Raw genomic sequence first — 18,700 nt, forward strand, 5'->3', positions numbered from 1 at the left:
AATTGAATCCATCTATCCATTTACAATCGGCTTGTAATGATGTTTGGTAGCATTATGTTGAGAAGGGAAAAGAAGTGAAGATTGCCACCTAGCCTGGCCAATATCAAGAGCTGGATTAGAGCCCCTCCAGAACATTCACTACAGTATGAGCTGTAAGGTCTGAGCCCAGGGCAGTGTACCCCAGCCCTGATCCAGGAGGAACACTGTGTCTCATAGTTTTCATTCTGGCTGAGCTCTACAACTCCAGTACCAGTAGATGACTTTAAATGTTTGCTTGTTTAGAGTTTTATTTAATGTGTTTTTTTCGTAAGTTCTGAGTGTCAAAATTACCATTCAAAGGTACCATTTCCAATACCTTAAGTAACATTTATGTTAGCTTTATGCAGTCTCTACTCATCTTGCTTGCTGTTATTTCTAACAGCTCTTAATAGTTGATCCATTGATAGACAGAAGTGGGAAGAGCACTGCATGGCACACTATTACAATCAATATTTTTCTTCCCTTTTGAAGAGGTTACATTTCAGGCAATATACCTGAACGAGGGCAGCTCTGAAACATAGTACAAAGCTGATACCATTTACAAACCCCATGTGACCCTTCAAGAAACAAAACCAAGGTTGAGAACCACTGGTCTAGTAGGAAGAGCCTTGTACGACTCCAGTGGAGTCTCCTGGGTGGAGGGGAACAAACATCCTGACCTGTGCCAAACCTCCTTAAATGGCTCCTTTTGATTCAGACAAGTAGCAAATTTTCTCCAAGGCCATACTGGATATCCTAGCTTTTCAAGCTGCCACAGAGATTAAGCCCAGCAACCCCAAGGAAAAACCTCCTTTCCACAGTTTCTCACTTCACCATGGACAAGCACAGTACCTACAACCTTCTGACTCTACCAATCCAATGGCCAACCTCACAATACCATTTGCCCTTACTTGTGAACAAGACAGCACTGTATTTAAACCTCTCCACTAAAGGCAGCTGTTCCTTTCCTCATCTAAAGAGCACAATTTTGTTTAAAAGTTGGACGCTAACTTCAGATTTGGAGGTGGTAATTCTCATCCTAGCCGCCCTTAAGCAGTAAACTATTCAAGTGTGCATTGGAGATCACAGTCAAAGAGGACAACACCATCTATAATCAACATAGAAGCCACCTCCATGTCTCCAAACTGGACACTCTTCCTAATGAAGATCACAAACAGGAGTGGAAAGAAAATGCATCATTAGAAGAGTTCAACACCCACTTTGAATGAAACCCACTTAATTCCAATAATACAGATATAGTTCTCAATCTGAGAGTAGAGGGATAGAGGGACCTGATAGCACGCAGCACTGGCAAGCTACCTTATATTCCTGCAGCAACAGCCACATCTCAAGGAATTCAGTCATCTGCCTTCTCTAGATTTACAAAACACAGATAGAACTAGAGTGTCCACTGTTTCACAACAAGTACGTAAACCATATTATTTCACAATTGGATGTTCAACAATGGACAGAGTTTGTTAGGGAAGCAGAGGATAAGATTTCCCTGTAGTTGAAGCACCCTCATCAGGAGTATTGCATCCACATTCCATACAACATTGAACAATGGCAAACCCAACTTTGGAGATCTTTTACTGTCACAATAACCTCAGCAAAGTTAATTAGATTTGATTCTATGATAAGTTTATGGTACTGCCTACTAAAGAGGGCATGTGAACCAATTTCATGAATTGCACACAGTGCTCCTTCTTCTCTCAATAATCTCCACAGTCAAGGTCAGCATTCCACCACCCTTGCTGAGGGCAGCCTGGGAAGTAATCAGCCAACACCTCCTAAGCCAGCCTACTTGACCATTTGAGATAAATCTCCATTTTGTTTCTGTGGTTCACATTTTCAAATAGCTTCATGATAAAGAATGTGCAACCAGAAAGAAATGAAATGAGAAAGGTGCTGCTGATGGCTTAAATGAAACGAGTTCAAACAAATGTATACAAATGCATAAAGGAAAATGTGAGCAGACTGATGGAAAATCCTTTGAATTCATTTTTCATCCATATCCGTCAAATCATAGACTGTGTAAAATATGAAAGTAGAAAAAGAGATAAGCAAACATATTTTGTCACGTTTTATCCCATATCTGATTAAAATGTTTGTAAAGTACTAATCACTTTAATTTTACATTGCACCCTGTTCATCATACCTCATCATTTTCAATCTATTTTTGCTGTTTTACAAGGAATACAAAGCGAAGTCAGTTTTCTTTTAAGTATTGTATGCTATTGTATTCATATCATGACCTCATTCATTGAAAACTTTGTAACAGCCCTGCTAAAGCAGCTTTTTTGGTATCGCTTTCTAAGCAGAAATAGGGGCAGGTCAGGACATACTGTGTGCCAATACACTCCATGTGCAAGACTAAGATAGTTTATAAATTATACAAATATGTTCCTGTACACTGTTGAAACATTTCCTTTAGCCTTCCTTTCGCTTTCAGACATTTTCACATCCAGCACTCTTAAGCATTTAAGTGCATTTTTCTTAAATTCATTCTTATATATTACTAATCATGCCTTACCTGCCTGATGTAACATGATAGTGTAAACATGCATACACTCAATATCCTATTACCGGCACCAAATCACAGAAGGTCAACTGAACACCTAAATGCTCAAAAGCTTCAAACAATATTTCAATATTATTAAGTATCCATCTACCTTTAAATAAGTTCTTCCTTGCAGAATGGTTTGCATATTTGCACAGTGATATACAGTAGCCCTTACAGACTACATATTTGTCTAAAAAACATGCACATTTCTCTAGGTGTTTAATGTAAGGATCGGGACTACTCGGCATTTGGCCCTAACCAATTCACTCTATTGTAATAGTTTGAAATTGTTACTATGCTAATCCTATAAATTATATTATGGGACTGATTGTTTTTCAGGGGATAGATAAGATGTCCTACCATAATAAAATAACTAACCTAGACTGTGAAAAACAGTGCTTGAACACATAAAGCAAGCCAATCAGATCCTGTGTTATAACGGATCCAGATTTCACTTACACATAGAAACATTTCTGCTATGCCTCCAATATATTATTTGTCAAAGGCCAGCTGTTTCATATCTCTCCATCTACATGTTCCCACGCTAGTTCGATGGAATCCATGTTAGGACTATGTTGGTCCCAGTGAAGAAGCTGTTCTGTCATATCCACAAAAAAATTCTGGAGATATGGAATATTTGTAGCTCCATTCTCATGAGTAAATATGTCCCCTATTGTAAATCATTCTTCTTGTACAGTGGGTTTTATATAGGTTGTCACATGCAATATCTCCAAAACTACTTTGGTTGGAATACACAGAATGGACTGCAGATGCTTCCCCGGTGACCACAGACTTAAGCAAGACATAAGAACTACAGTAAAAAGTTACCAAAATCTGGAAAAATATGGATAGGCTATAATACAGTACAATAGAGTGATGCATTCTTAACATTTATGATATTCTGAAAATAATGTAAGAAAAGCCAAGGGAGAAATAAAAAAGAATCTTGCAAATGAGGTAAAAATAATAATTAAAGGTTCTTTCGATATTAATAACAGCAAAAGAAGAGTAAAGAGAGAAAAAAAGTGGTTTATGATCATTAGTCTTGGGACAATTACAAAACCATTTTGAAACATTTGGGGCTCCATCTATCCGCTGTCAGAATTTTTACAGTTTTAAAATTAAAAATATTCAAGACCCACACCTTTACCCAGGACTGGTCATCCTGCCAGGATCTCCTCAACAGGAACACAGAAGTCAAAAGGAACTAGTAAATTTAAGGATCTGCAGACCTCTGTCATTTTGGAGAGAGTTCATACCTCAACCACAGGAAAAGGAATGGTTTTCAAGGGAGGATAGACAGGAAAAAGACATTACATTCTAAATTAACATTTCCACCCATTTCAACTTTTCATCACAATGAGAAACATTTTGTGTTGCAAGAACAAAACACTGCGTTCCAACAGAAGGACCTGATCCTGACTGTCAAGCATCATAATGACAGAATCACGATCCAGACAACTTGCCATCATTGACAGAACCATGAATTCAGTGTTGTATCAGCAAGTGTTGTCAGAGAATATAAAGTAATTAATTTGACAGCTGAAACTAAGCTGACAGTGGGTCATACAGCAACATAATTGATCCTAAATATCCAAGCAGATCTACATCAGAAAGGCTGAAGAAGAAATTTTGCATTTTAGATTGGCCAAGTCAAATTCCAGACCTAAATCTCATTGAAGCATCATGGCAGAATCTGAAACATGCTGAAACCATCCAATATCACTAACTTGAAGCAGTTCTGTAAGGAAGAATAGGCAAAATGTCATAACCAAAAGTAATGCAAGAGATGGATCAACAGTTTCAGGACATAGAGTACAGTAACTAGCTGAAGTCATGGCTGCTCATGGAGGTGCCATATGTTAATGAATCTCAGGTTTGACATACTGTACTTATTCACACAAGGACTTCTTACTGTTGTTAATTATAGTAAAAAAACGTATTTCTCATGCCTTTGTGTTATATAGTACAGTGTATGCTTAATCTTCATCTTCTATTATGACTTCACTTAAGATCTAATTACAGTACATTTAGGTCTGCAATGTAAAAGAATTTGGAACAAAGTAGGAGGTTCACAAACATAGTAACACAAGTAGACAAACACACTTAAGATGTTTTGAAGGAACAAGTTATAGGTTTATTCCATGCTGAAAAAAAGAAGAAAGAGAACACAACGTTTCGGCCGTGGAGCCTTCTTCAGGTGTGAGAGAGACAGGGCAGTAGGCAAAGGTAAAGTAGCGGGAGAACAAAGGTTGGGAGGGAGGAGGAGTGAGAGGTGGGAGCAGGGGACAGAAAGAGAGGCCAATCAAGAGGTGTGAAATGAAACTTCCAATGAATGGAGAAAATTTAAAAGAACAGTTGCCCGCCTCTCACTCCTCCTCCCTCCCAACCTTTGTTCTCCCGCTACTTTACCTTTGCCTATTGCCCTGTCTCTCTCACACCTGAAGAAGGCTCCACGGCCGAAACGTTATGTTCTCTTTCTTCTTTTTTTCAGCATGGAATAAACCTATAAATTGTTCCTTTGCAGCCTACGCATGCTGACGCAGCTACCCACCTGAACTACTTACGATGTTTTGTGCTTAGGGAAACAAAATGTTACTCATTTTGATCTTTAAGAAATCTCCTTCAACAACCATTTGAACACCAGAAAGGTTACAGATGAGACAAGGCCATTAGGTCCATCTAAGTTATTAGGTTTTTAGTACTTAATTTATTCAGGGATTTCATCCAGCCTCTTCTTTAAAATTGTATAAACTTCAACAACATAGTTGAATACTGTAGCTTGTTTGAGGGCCTTATGACTTAGATTGGCTACACGGCCAATTCTCATTTGTACCTCTTCTGTTCTTGTGTGTCCAAGCATATTATGAAGTCAAAGTACATGCTACCCAGATTTTAAAATGTTTAGTCTTTTTGATTATGGCTGTATGGCAGACTTAAAATAAAGGTTGCTCATAATGAAGGATATTCAATTCATTGTGGTAAACCATGGTAAAATAAATACAATAAAACAATTTTCACACCTACTTACTGTATTATCCGAAATGTTTAGTTTGGTAATTGGATTAGTTTGCTAAAGGGACTGGGTTATGTTAGTAATTCCCCATAAAACTTGTACAGAGACGCAACTGGTATATAAATCTGTCAACAGTTTCAAATACTCTAGGTACTCTCAATTTAATAAAAAGGTTAAAATTCTTGTTCTAATAGAACATCTTCTTCATAGCAATTGAACTGCCATCCAGACATTCCCACGAACGCATAAAATAAATCTCTAAAGTGACAAACCGATAAACGATAAACAGTAGCACCTCAGCGTTTTCTATGTGGGGGCAGATGTTTTGGTATGTTCAAATCGCATTAATCTAAGGATGTCAATGTAATTGTTTTCCTGAAATGTACTTTCTCTTAAAAGGGACAATGATTAGGTAAATCAAAAAGTGTAATTTGTCCAGATGTACAGTATTTAGCAAAAGCATGTTTCCCCTATTTGCATTTCTTTAACTCTTGTTCCATTCCAACCGGATGCAAAAAAAAAATGACAGAACTTACTGCTTGAACTTCACTGGCCAGAAGAGCAAGGATTGATAAACATATTAGCAGAAACCTGAAAAGAGAAAAAAGAGACGAATTAACAATATATTCACGACGACATTCTGACATAAAAATGACATATGCGTGCATTTCTACTTGCCTTGTTTTCTCGGCTACCATCTGTTGACCTTTCATTTCTCCGTCTGTCCGCACTTCAAATTTCATTCCTTCTTCCCTAATATTCTCCAGGTGCTACTTCATTTCTGTCTAAAGGAGACATCTCCAAATTAGAAACTTGATCATATTTTATTATCATCATGTTCACCATACAGGTTTTCAATGACAGACGATTCTAAAATGCCATCGACCGTACTAGTAATTTGATAAGCATCGGATATAAATTTCAAACACAATCACTACTCTGGTAACATATATGCAAATCACGAGCATTCCTATCTCAGGTATAACAAATTAGTTCTGATCTCTGATCAGTCAGGAGTAGTCTACACTACTCCTACACTATCTATTCTATTCTTAACACTTCTCACCCTTGTAGCATATGGACACATTGTTTATGTTTATGAAAGTTAGTAAAAAGCACCGGTTGACTGGAATGATGGTTGTTAAAACACGAACAAAAAGCTGAATTCAAAAAGGTAACATAGTTACACTTACATGAACATCTGCATACAATGTCTGTGCTGTAGTGCGCCAAAATCAGGACTACCACTCGGAAAAGCAGGAGCCGCTGTTCAAAAGAAAGTTAGGTGTACTTTTGCTATTGGAAAACTGCGTTCAAGTATTTACTCAAAATATGAGACTCAACTGAACATCTTTATAGGACGTATGGCAAACCCACTCCTTACAATCACAAACTTCAAGTGTAGCTTTGTCTGTGATTCAGAATTGGGGTGGTGATGGCAAGAAATAGGGGGTGGGGTAGAAATATCAAGGAGCAGCAGTTTTGTGCAGTTAAGTCAGAACGGTTTACTGAAGGCAAAGATGAAGTTAAACGCGGTCAATAAGCTCTGAGTAAAAAAGAAAGTTTTTTCGAACAGCTTAGAAAGCGAAGCAAAAGTGTCCTGTTGGGACACTGAAAACTTGTAGGAAAAAGTTTTCATTGTCTTACATTAAAATGGTATTTCTCAACTGTGCCTTGCTGCTTATAGCGGTCATCTCATGTAACATTTACGAGACTAGAGCAGAGGTGAGTACTGATTGTTATTATCGTTGTTGTTGTTCTTGTGATGATAATATTTAAAAAAACAAAACAGAAATGGTTTGTTAGAACTATGTTGAAAAAGTCGTAGTGTGTAAATATGAGCCTTCTAAAACTACAATAAGAATTACAAATCGTGTTAAACTTTATGACTGTTGACTTCTGTTGAAATGTGTACCTGTGGAAATTAGGGATTCATTTTTAGCAACGTATCAAATACAGCATAATGAGTATTATCAGTTAGGTAAGGGAATATGCCACTCCTTATCCGAGAACAATCAATTTCTGCATAGTCCTTTTCAAATAAGATACCATGTATTAAACACTTACTGTATATTGTATGTCTAGATATGACAGGAGTGAAGTTCTTTAGAAATACAGCTTGTTTTAGATTTAACCGTTCACTTTATTTCTGAATTCAATGTACATTCATTTAGTATGAATATCCACACAAAGCACCGATATCAATAATGAACTTTAGAAGTTTTGTCCGAGTATCTGTGAAACTGTGTGTCCTGAAAAGTATGTTAAACTAGTCATTGTCATATCTAGTACAAAAACCACTATATTGTGGTAAATATGCTGCCCCACAATCACACCTTTTTTTTCTTGGAAAGCATGTCAAATCGTAAGTGGATAAAAGCTGGATAGTTATATATTTATGTATGACTATAAATATATGTACTGTATACTTTATATACAGGTTATACTGCAACTATAGGATTGTAAATATTAGATAACACATTTAGTTTTAAGAGTGTCAAAGACAATTAAATTAGGCTCCTGTTTTCAAATAATACAAAATGGCTTAAATATCTATTTTCCTGTCCCATTAAAAAGCAGAAAACTGAGAATCTTAACCAGGCTTGATTGCTGTTCATCAGCCTATGTAATAATGTCAATAAACTTGTAAATATGTATGTTTTCTGTTTCATGTGTTATGCAACATCCTTAACTGCACCATTGGAATTTGTTTGGATGTATAAAGTAATAAGGAAGTAAAGTATGAAGCAGTACTGTATGTGTACTTCAGAGATATTTTTAAATGGCATTCAGTGAGCTCGAATGATTAATCATCTTGTTTTATTAATGAGTACACAATTCCATAGTCAGTTTCTAACATTGGATGTGTTAAAAATGAAAATACAGTGTTTAAATGAAATAATGAGTGCTCTGTGCCTTACCTTAATGTAGGAAGGGAAATCTACATAAACTCACAAAAGTAAACTTTCACTCTTTCTCATAAAAACAAGCGGACATTCAAGAGTACCTCTATTTCCCTTATTGTCTTATGTCCTGCACACAATTAATCATACTGATCTGTCCTTTTCTATTGTTCTTAACAATACCCTGAAAAATTATGAAGGTTTTGTGGACTACAGCCACTCCAAGATGGAAGTTTGTCTTATTTTTAAGTAAATTACATCAGGATACATTGCATCCTGATATTTTTTGCAACAGATAATCTTTATTCTGCATAGTAGGTACTGTTTACTGTACGTCTGGGTCATGCATGTTTAAAGGCGTTTGGCTTTCCTCCTATAAGATATTAGCTTATTGAGATGAAATGTTGGATCATTGTGGTCTGATTTTGGAACTTGTATTTTATGTTCTGTTCATTGACATAAGTGACATAGCTAGTGTCTTTTACAAGGCAAGTGTCTATTATGAGATTATTGGATAATTCCAAGCACTTGTGTAGTGTTTCTCATCCAAAAGGCTCTCAGAGCCTTAAAAGGAGGAAACCCACATCATTCTGCACTGATGTGCAGCACTCATCTAGATGTTGCACAGCATCCATTATGTGTCAGCTGTACCACTACAGACCAGTTCAGGTAGAGAAGTGAGAAACAGCTTCACCAGTTGAGGTAAGGGGGTGCTTTAGGTTGGCTAAAGTTCAATTTCACCATCTGCCCATGCCCTTGTCATGGCATTTTTAATGACCAAATAGACAGGTTCATAGTTTAACGCACCTTCTAGAGTACAGAAAGTGTTGCCTGGAAAATTGTGGTCCAGAGTGCCACTCACTGGTCCTCCAAAACCATTTTCAACAGAACCTGTTGCCCCTTATACAGTAGGTCTTACATTCCAAACTGATCATAATCAACTTTGCTCAGGTTCTACTATTTGACAAGGTCCTGCTACAAGCTGGTAATGCTGCTGCCAGGTCCCCAGTATAATTAAAACCTAAATAATTATTTAATGCACATGGGCAATGTTTGCATCATGAATGCTTGGTGTAAGCCTCAGTTATTAGTGCAGTTGGTTGTGCTGTGTACCATTCAGTGTGAAGGTGCCTTACACAAAAGACAAAGGCTGCAGAGCTAAGGAGGACCTGTGAGCTGCTATGAAGCAGGTGAGAGAGAGTATCACTAGCTATGTATCTGAGGAATCGAGGAACCTGTTGTTGCTTCATCAATTTCCCATTAACAGTAATCAAAATATGACTTTGAGAATTGTATTTACTTAATTTTAACATGGTCATGTTCCTCTTGTTTAATACCTCTAATATCTTAAATTACATTAGTGCCATGCTACTTTTATAGCTTGGACCCTCTCTATATACTGTATCTAAGGAGCTTTCAAAGAAAGGATCTAAGGATCTTCATAAAAGTCCCCCAGAAGATCTACTCTAACACTATTCTAATTCTTAGAAAATGAATATTTTATTTGTGGTTTACAATGTCCTCTATTTGTAAATTGTGTATTCAATTTTAAATATGACTTTTTATAGTTAATAATAGTCGGTTACAGTCAGAATTAAAGTAATCAGTCTAAACACTATTTTTTGAATTTTTATCCCACACATTTTTATCTCATCTCTTCAAGTGATTCTACTGTGTCTACTTTTTCCTTGAAAAAAATAATAAAGGAGAATTTATGTTAACTTTTTCTTCAAAGCGTTTTGAAGGAAAAGTACCTGACTAATGTAGCAGAATAAGATCTGTGAGCTCTGTAATAATGGTGGGGCTATAACTCTTAATATGTTGAGTCAGAGAATCGGTTGGAGACAAAAATTGATTAAAAGGTCTGTACTAATTTTAATTATATATGTTGTACGTGTCTGATGGAAATGACCAAATCCAAAATGTATGAACATTTCTGGTGTAAACTGTATCTAGATAAACGAGATGCCGCAGATATGAGTAATTAGGTATATCAATACTTACTATACAGTATGCTGTAATCCAAAACTGAATCCATTCCAGTGGGTGAACTCTCTCAATTGTATCATTTCAAGTGGAACCACACGTATAAATGGTGTCACAATTGGATGGTTCTTGTAACCCTAACCCTAGCCTGGCCTGAAATATACAGGTATGCTCATTTAAATACTGTGTTAATAGCATTTTTCAACTGATCGAAAGCCTGGCTATAGAAGATGCATTATTGAAGAAGACAAATTTACAAGAGTGTTTATAAATGGATCTCATTGTTTTAGGCTCATATGTTTTTGGATTGATGAACATTTTCAAATCTGATGAATGGAAGGCTTCAGAGACAGAAAGCAGAATTACTCAGTGTAAACCCCAGCTAGGGTTAGGGTTAACAATCCCACAGTAGATAGACCTTTTTTAACCCCATGGCTGTACCTTGGGGCCCAAGTGAAGTTTAGGAAGAGTGATAATTTCTCCCATCTTTCGGATAGATATGGATGCTGCAGCTATATTGCATAGTACAGGAAGTGTATTCCAAAAATGCATCATATTAAAATTGTGAAGAAAATCCATTCCACTGAATAAACTCTCTCAATGGTGTCAAATTTCTATCCCTAACCCTAGCCTGGCCTGAAATGTACAGTATCTCTCATACGTTGAAGAATCATATTTAATACAAATTATATTTTCATTTAAGTGCTGAAAAATGTGTACTGCCATGAAAAACATTGAGCAATTTATTGAGCAAAATCCTCTTTTGCAAATGATTGAGTACAATACAAATCGCCAATTCTTTCTAATTTAAGGAATGTCATAGTTTTGGTCTTGTGAAACAAAAGGCAGATTAAGAGGATTGTTGGATTAAGAGAAAAAAAATCCAGTGTGTTCACAGATTCCTATGTGCTCCTTAACATGCTCTTGTCCTGGATGAAATGTTTAACTTGCATCTTACATAGATAAAATCGGCTCTACCTTGAGTTAGCAATATCTAGGACAATCAGCATGGCGTGTTTAATAGACCCAGTGAGTTTGTTGTGCTCATGATTTTGTTTTGACTACATTACAGTACTTTGTTGAAAATTCAGAAGCTTTTAAAGAAGCTTAGAAGCTAACACTTAAGTTAAAATAATATGTGCAAATTCTGCATAGAGCTATTTAACTGGATCTAAAATCCTGAGATATTAGGTATATACAAAGCTTGTATGATGCTATTTCTAAATATTTAAACAATTAAATGATACTTAGTATGCACATTTACATTCTTTAAAAGATGTGTATTCACATTTACAGTAGGTACATGTTATAGCTCATTTTATTTTTTGATGCAGGTGCCTTTTATGCCTTATCTGTGTCTTGCATTGATTCACTTTCCTGATTATTTTTCTGGATAGACCATCCTGGGACCAAGGTGTTTAATCTGCTTTTTGGGTGACTGAAAACTATACAGCACATACAGTATACAGTATATAGTTTAAACATGCTCATTCAATGAATATTAACTATTCACTCTCTCTATATAAGTTCACTTTATTGGCCATATACAATTTCTTGTATTAGGAATTTGTCTTTTCACATACCCCAACACACAGACAGGGAGAAAAGCGTGGGGTCAGAGTGCAAGGTCAGCCATTTATACGCTGCCCCTGGAGCAGTTGGGGTTAAGGGCCTTGCTCAGGGGCCCAACGCAGTAGGATTCCTCTGCCGGCCGCAGGATACGAACCGGAAACCTTCCAGCCACAGGTGCAGATCCTTAGCCACAGAGCCACTGCACCGCCCTCTTCTGTATATAGAGTACATGCTCTAATTACTAGAAATATACACAAATTAAGATAATTTGTAGAGGTACTTTAATATTTTTTGTCTGTTATTCCTATTTTTCAACGGATATATTGTTAAAAAAGAAAATGTTTCTACCTGAAGTACTGAACACAGAAAGTTTCCAAAGGAGAGACAGCCATTTAGTCCAACTCATTCATTTAGCGACTAATAACCTTCTTCAACTTAAATTTCATCCTTCCCCTTCTTAAAGGCTTCTACTGTGTGTAATCTGCTGCAATGTTAAGATTGGCTACTATATTCAGTTTGCTCTTCCCCTTTCATGGTCTATAGCCTTAATCCTCAATTTTCATTTTAGAGTTAACCCTTTACTATTATTTGCTTGACTGATTTTTGCCCTTTTTCCTTGTACTGTTATAGTATTGTAAGAAATTGTCTGTTAGATTTAGTCTCCATTACAAAATTAAAGAATACAGCATACAGCAGGATAATCCCAGTCTGCACATCATTAGTGCCAGGAGGTGGTGACATTTTTCCTGTCACCTTTGAGGTGCTTCTTAAGTCTTTAAAAAAATTCTTCACGAACTTAATTTCTTTTGAGTTCTAAAACGGACAGCCATAATGAAGAAATTATGCTTAAAATTTCTGTTGTCTCACAGTTTCTATTGTACTCATAATATGTAAACTATTTTTCATTAAAGGTCATTATTCAGTGAAATTGTCATTACAAAAATGCAGTACTAAAATGTAAGTAACAAAAAGCTAAATAGGTATTTTGTGATGGGAATAGCAGATTTTGAGAAGGACAGGAGATATCCTATATATATATACTGTACTTTTTATAGATATTGCAAAGGAGAATGAAATTCAGTTGTAGTAACAAGTAACTCCAACAAGTTTTGCTCAAGTTAGGTATTGGAATATTTTGTAACTTGAATATCAATTTAATGCCCTAATAGGCTTTTTACTGTATTGCACCTGTAGTCCTGAAGCTGTTGCAGTTCAACATTATTTTATATACATATTAAATCTCTGAGGGAAGGTATGTGTCTAGCAGGTATGGGAGCAGAGTTTTATTAGACATCATTAGAAGTGAGCACAGGATCTACCCAAAGGGTCAGAATACCACAATTTAGCCTTTATCATCTAATTTAAAAGGAAGGAGTAATTCATTATGTAAATCACATCATTATTACCTAGTGATTATTACCTGTTTTTTCTCAGTAACACAGCATGTATGAGAAGTGACACATTTTAGTTGTCCATTCTGTACATTAGAAAAGTATTGCATAAATACTGCAGAAATGTCTCATTCTCTTTAATAACTAGTACACATTGCCATGAAAAAATGGATAATAAATAGATTAAAGGAATCTTATAATCTTACATTATGTTTTTGGGTTTCCCATGATGGTGTAATATTGTCTTCTGAAGTTGCCATTTCTGTTAACTTCTAACAAAGTAGCAACAAATGGTTGATGTAAGATGCTTTGTATTGCACAGATTTGGCATCAGTGTCTGTGAGAAAGTAAACCATCTACTGTATGATCTAATAAGGGAAACCTAACCCCAGAATGTAAATGACATCAACTGCAACAGCTGTGAGCTCAGGAGAAGTATATGACTGAGTCTAAAGCAATAATCTGAGAGCTAAACCTACCTTTTCTATGAATTATACAAAAGGTATTTATGAATGTTTGATTTGAATTGATACAATTATTCTTTCACTCCTGTCTAGACTATAAAGGCTGGTGTCAGAATGATAAGGAGCATTTCTACATATAAATAGTCTACAAATATACCACTGATGATGCACAAAACGGCAAACATTTAAAATATAACACTGACCTTTCTGTTCTATAAGAAAATAAGTGATTTTGCTTCAGCTTAATTTTCCTTTACATGACCTAGGCCTATACCACATGAAAAACTTTACACCATTCAATAGTATTACCTAAAATAAGCAACATACAGTATTAAGTTAATAAACATTATTGTAAATAAAACAAACATCCTGCAATTGGGTAACTAGGTAAGCTTGAAGTTAATCCATCTCATGTGTCAAAGAATATCTGATTTTAAATTGTCGAAAGATCAGAATAAATCTGTATTTTGTAATACTGGTTTATGTACAGTACATTCTCAGAAATACTTTGAAGAGCTATTTTAAATAGCGTAGGGCTGCAAAGCTGGCAGTTATACATAGAGTAATAGCGTTATTAGTTATACATAGGCGTTTTGGCTATCTCCTACTGTATGTGTTTCATACACATAAACATAATGGAAAAGTAAGAAAAACCACAACACGAGCTACTGACTTTGAATAGAGATAAAATAAACTATTCTACTATATGGAATCCAGTGGTTGCTTTGTTTGATAGGGGAAAAACAAGTAAGCTAATAGCTACAAACACATAGCCTGGTTAAATTCAATATTTAGATCATTTTGTAAGATGCAGTGATAAAACTAAGGGATCCTTGTACCGTATTTCAGCACTCTCTGCTATGCTTATTTAATTTCTTGCGTCAGTTACTTGCCTTTGCCTAAACACAAGTCAGATGATAAGAATCAAGCAATTACTTGATGGATAACCTTTAGTTTTTCTTGTTTTACTTACGTTGTGATGTGAATGCATTTCAATTAATCGCCAATGCCCTGTTTTCTATCCCCACTGGCATCGAGACCCAGTTACTTCATTTTGTTTCCCGATCATATGATGGAACTTGTCTAACAACTAACAAGGTTTAAATTTAGGGGTCTGCAATTTTCAGTCTTTCTGTATATTGTTTTTAACAATAAGAAAAGTAAGATCAGAAGGAAATTGATAGAAGATAGGGCTAAGGAGATCTCTAGACTGAGGAGCAAAATGACTGGACATAGGAAACTCTGGGATCATTCTTCCTTATTCAGGACCTGAAACTTTACAAGGAAAGCTGGTATCCTGCAGATCAGATGCTTGTTTCCTGCTAAACACATTCACACAAATGTTCGTTTTTTTGTCTGTCTTTACCAGTAGAGAGACACACAAAGCTCATTCTCTGGGAGATTCAGACTTCCAGTGGTTGCTCAGCTGTGGCTTTTCACTTATTTTTCATTTGTCCTGTGGGACTCACAGCCACAGATGCTGATCTCTACAACCTTTGAGTCAAACCAGCTTTCTGCAACCATAAAGTATACTGCATGGCATTCTTGTTAATCTGTGGTATTAAAAATACTTTTTGCTAAAGCACTAAGCACGCTAAAGCACAAACTGTATTTGCTTCTAGGTTGTTGTGTGTAATTCACTCTTAGTTCACGCACATTATGATAGGAGGAGCTGAACTTTCGAATATTTTGGAAAGTCAGAATGTGTGTTTTCACGGTCCTCTGTCTATACACAAGTACAGGCCTACAGTGTCTCTTATGTTTATTCCATATAAGTAAAGTTTATCTTCTTGTATCTTCTTGCTACCTAGTTTGGAGAGTAGAGGCCATGGGAGAGCTACAGTATAGTGGTTCACAAATTGAACAGTTTGTACTTGGTGTTCAACCATCAAACAACCCCTCTGCCAACCCCCTCTCTAGTGAATTTCTTGATCATACCATCAAACAGTTAGAGGAATACAATAATTTGGGTAACTTTGCAGATTCTCAATGAGATATGATCCCTTTTGATGCAAGTGGAATATTGTAATTATCACGTAGCCCAGTTGTGATCAAAAGGTAAATTAATGGAATGTGTACAGAGGCCTTAGTAGTCACTGGATTACTTTCTTTTGGGAAAGTATTCCCAAAATCTATTTTCCAATCCTACTGTTGAACATGGTGTCTAATTATTTCTGTATTTAATATGTGCAATCTACCATTTAATATAGGGAATCTACTTCAGTGTATTAACAGGTACTGTTGGAAAATGTAGAGATTTAATAATGTATGTGGACACTTTTGAGTCACACTTTTTGAAATACAGTAAGAGACATGTTCATTGCATTCTAGACTAAATGCATACTAAGAAAGGCTTTCATTTTCTATTTTTTAAATGTTTTTGAATGAAAAAATATAATCACAATTCTTTTTTCTAAATTGTCAATATCTGTAATAGTCTATCTGGAAAACACAAGGCTTATATAAAAAAGGAATGGAACATGTTTATGCTTTTGAGCAGATCCTTACTTTATAGAAGAACAGTACTTATTAAAAAAGTACTTATTTGTATTAGGCCCAGAACTAATCCACACAATTAAAATTTGTTTGATATCATAATGTATCACAAAAAATTGCTCACTATATGCTGTTAAAGGCCATGTTGACTGATGTGAAGCAAACATGAAACTGCTTCAGCTCAAATGGAATGCTGGAAAAACCTCGAATGATGCCCATGGCTGATTAATTTGCAATGGTTTTGGCCTCCTTCAGTGTTTGTCCTATGGCACTGTTTTGACTGGAGGATTCTTTTGTGGAAAAGCAAGAGAAGCCAGATTTCACTGGAAATGTCATTTTGATTTCTCAGTTCCATACATTTAGAAAAATAGCTTATTCTCACTGACAAATAGAAAAGGCTCACATCGGACAGAATATAAGATTCCTTTGGCAGAATTCTGTCAATATGATGAAAATATAAAAAGACAAATGAATGGCTCAGTCTTGGTGTTTTCACCAGAAGCATTAAACATCTTTGTTATGAATAACTACACAGGTCTACATGTTATTTGCACAGACAAAACACAGCACTAACAACTTACAGCACTACAATCCATTGCAACATAATGCAGATTGCCATGTGCATTATTAAAGATTGTTTGTAGTCACAGGTTCTTTTCTAGAATGGCCAATGACTACTGTTTCCCCTTTGATCACAAGCTAACACTATTACCTAGTGAAATGAATGCATTTTAAAGTTCCAAAAAGCAGCAAAATATCTCAGACTTACAAATTTCTTTATTCACTGGATATTTTCCTTTTTATACTGGTAATCCCTTGGCCCTGTATTATATGGTAAGCAAAATGAAATACTGCCCTAAGGTTTACATTAAAGCCAAAGTGTGAGACATCACATAGTAAAGCATATACAGTATGCAAGATATTAACACGTAATGAATCTCTATGTTCCTTTTAATATTGTCTCAAACTATATTTAAATCAATCAGTTAATGAATACAAAAGATAGGAATGATACTGTATATTTTAGTTTTGGAAGTTGGACATTAAATATTTTGAGGTTGGTATGCTGAGTGAGGAAGCTAGCATGTGCTTTGGATGCCATTTTTGAAGACTAAGAAAATCCTGCAGAAATTTCAGCTTCTTTCAAAACAGATGACCCCTTGATGAGAAGATGACTGTGTCAATATTGATATTTTCTTCAAGTGTCTTGGCAGTTATTCTTGAAACAGCTGCATTTAAGAGTTTGTTTTAGCAGCTGCATCTCTACTGCAAGTTTTGCTTTACTGTAAATAAATCTAGTCTGGACCACAAATATGATCCAGTACCAGACTTTTAAGTGCCTGCATGAAACATTGGCCCAGGTCAGGTTTAACTGTCTGACACTGGGCAGACACAAGAGAAAGGCGATCTGGAAAGGATCAATTCACAAGGTCAGACATGGTACACATGGTTCAAACTCTCTTAGGAAATCTGCAGAAAACAACAAATCACATCATGATCCTCTAATTTTGCTTTAAAGCTTGCACTCATGACACATTGAAGTAGCAGTTAATGCTATACACAACAATGTTATACAGTATACTCCACACAAAGTCAAAAAAGAAATATAATAGAAAAGTAATGATTGCATAAGTATTAAAACTTTTTTCTGTGGGCTACCTCAATAAATTCAGATGTACAAAAATACATTAAGAAGCCACACAATTCACTACTGATTTTGTTCAGTTATAATGGTTCACATGATTGAGAATAAATACACCTATCCCTGTAAGGTTCCTTAGTCCGGTGGTGAATTTCAAGCTACAATTCAACCATGAAGACCAAGGAACGTTCAAAGCAACTCATGGATAAAGTTGCATAAAGCCACAGGTCAGGAGAAGGGTATAAAAACATTTCAAATACCCTTAATACCTCTTTGAGCATGGTAAAGTTCATCATGAAGAGAAATGTTACCTAGACAACCTAGAATAGGGTATCCCTAGAAAAGAAGACGCTGGGCAAGGAGGAAATTGGTTAGGGATGTAACTGTGAGGCCAACAGTATTTCAAAAGGGCTATGGAGTTCAATGGCTAAGGTGGGAGAAAATGTGGATGAGTCAATAATATCCCACTCATTAGAAAACTGGCCTTCATGGCAGAGTGGAAAACCTTCTCCGCTGGGACGGGGAAGCTTGTCAAGACTGATGGGAACATAAATGAAGCACAGTAATGGCAAAACTTGCTTTGGACTTAATTCTGGGATTAAAAGTCACTGTTCAGCAAGACTGGAGTGGCTTAGGAAAAGAAAGTGAA

The 18,700-nt window shown here is 36.0% G+C and overlaps 2 protein-coding genes across 4 annotated transcripts in view; one reads left to right on the top strand and one right to left on the bottom strand.

The window, feature by feature from the left end:
* The window catches only part of col4a2 (collagen, type IV, alpha 2), a 102,736-nt gene extending 95,743 nt beyond the window's left edge, over window positions 1-6,993 (bottom strand). For 2 of the 3 annotated variants that reach the window (XM_088597020.1, XM_088597004.1), the window contains exons 1-3: window positions 6,791-6,993; window positions 6,276-6,382; window positions 6,134-6,188 (exon numbers count right to left, since the gene is read on the bottom strand). In XM_088597020.1, the coding sequence (XP_088453146.1) occupies window positions 6,134-6,188; window positions 6,276-6,340 (120 nt within the window). In that variant the 5' untranslated portion in view covers window positions 6,341-6,382; window positions 6,791-6,993. The remainder of the gene's footprint in view (window positions 1-6,133; window positions 6,189-6,275; window positions 6,383-6,790) is intronic. The other variant, XM_088597011.1, reaches the window with a different exon arrangement.
* A 93-nt stretch (window positions 6,994-7,086) lies between these two features.
* Window positions 7,087-18,700, top strand: part of col4a1 (collagen, type IV, alpha 1) — an 87,666-nt gene continuing 76,052 nt past the window's right edge. The window contains exon 1 of the mRNA XM_088597030.1: window positions 7,087-7,322. Coding sequence (XP_088453156.1) covers window positions 7,251-7,322 — 72 coding nt within the window. The 5' untranslated portion in view covers window positions 7,087-7,250. The remainder of the gene's footprint in view (window positions 7,323-18,700) is intronic.

The sequence above is a fragment of the Lepisosteus platostomus genome, chromosome 2 (assembly GCF_059453375.1).
Source record: "Lepisosteus platostomus isolate fLepPlt1 chromosome 2, fLepPlt1.hap1, whole genome shotgun sequence".
Lineage (NCBI taxonomy): Eukaryota > Metazoa > Chordata > Actinopteri > Semionotiformes > Lepisosteidae > Lepisosteus > Lepisosteus platostomus.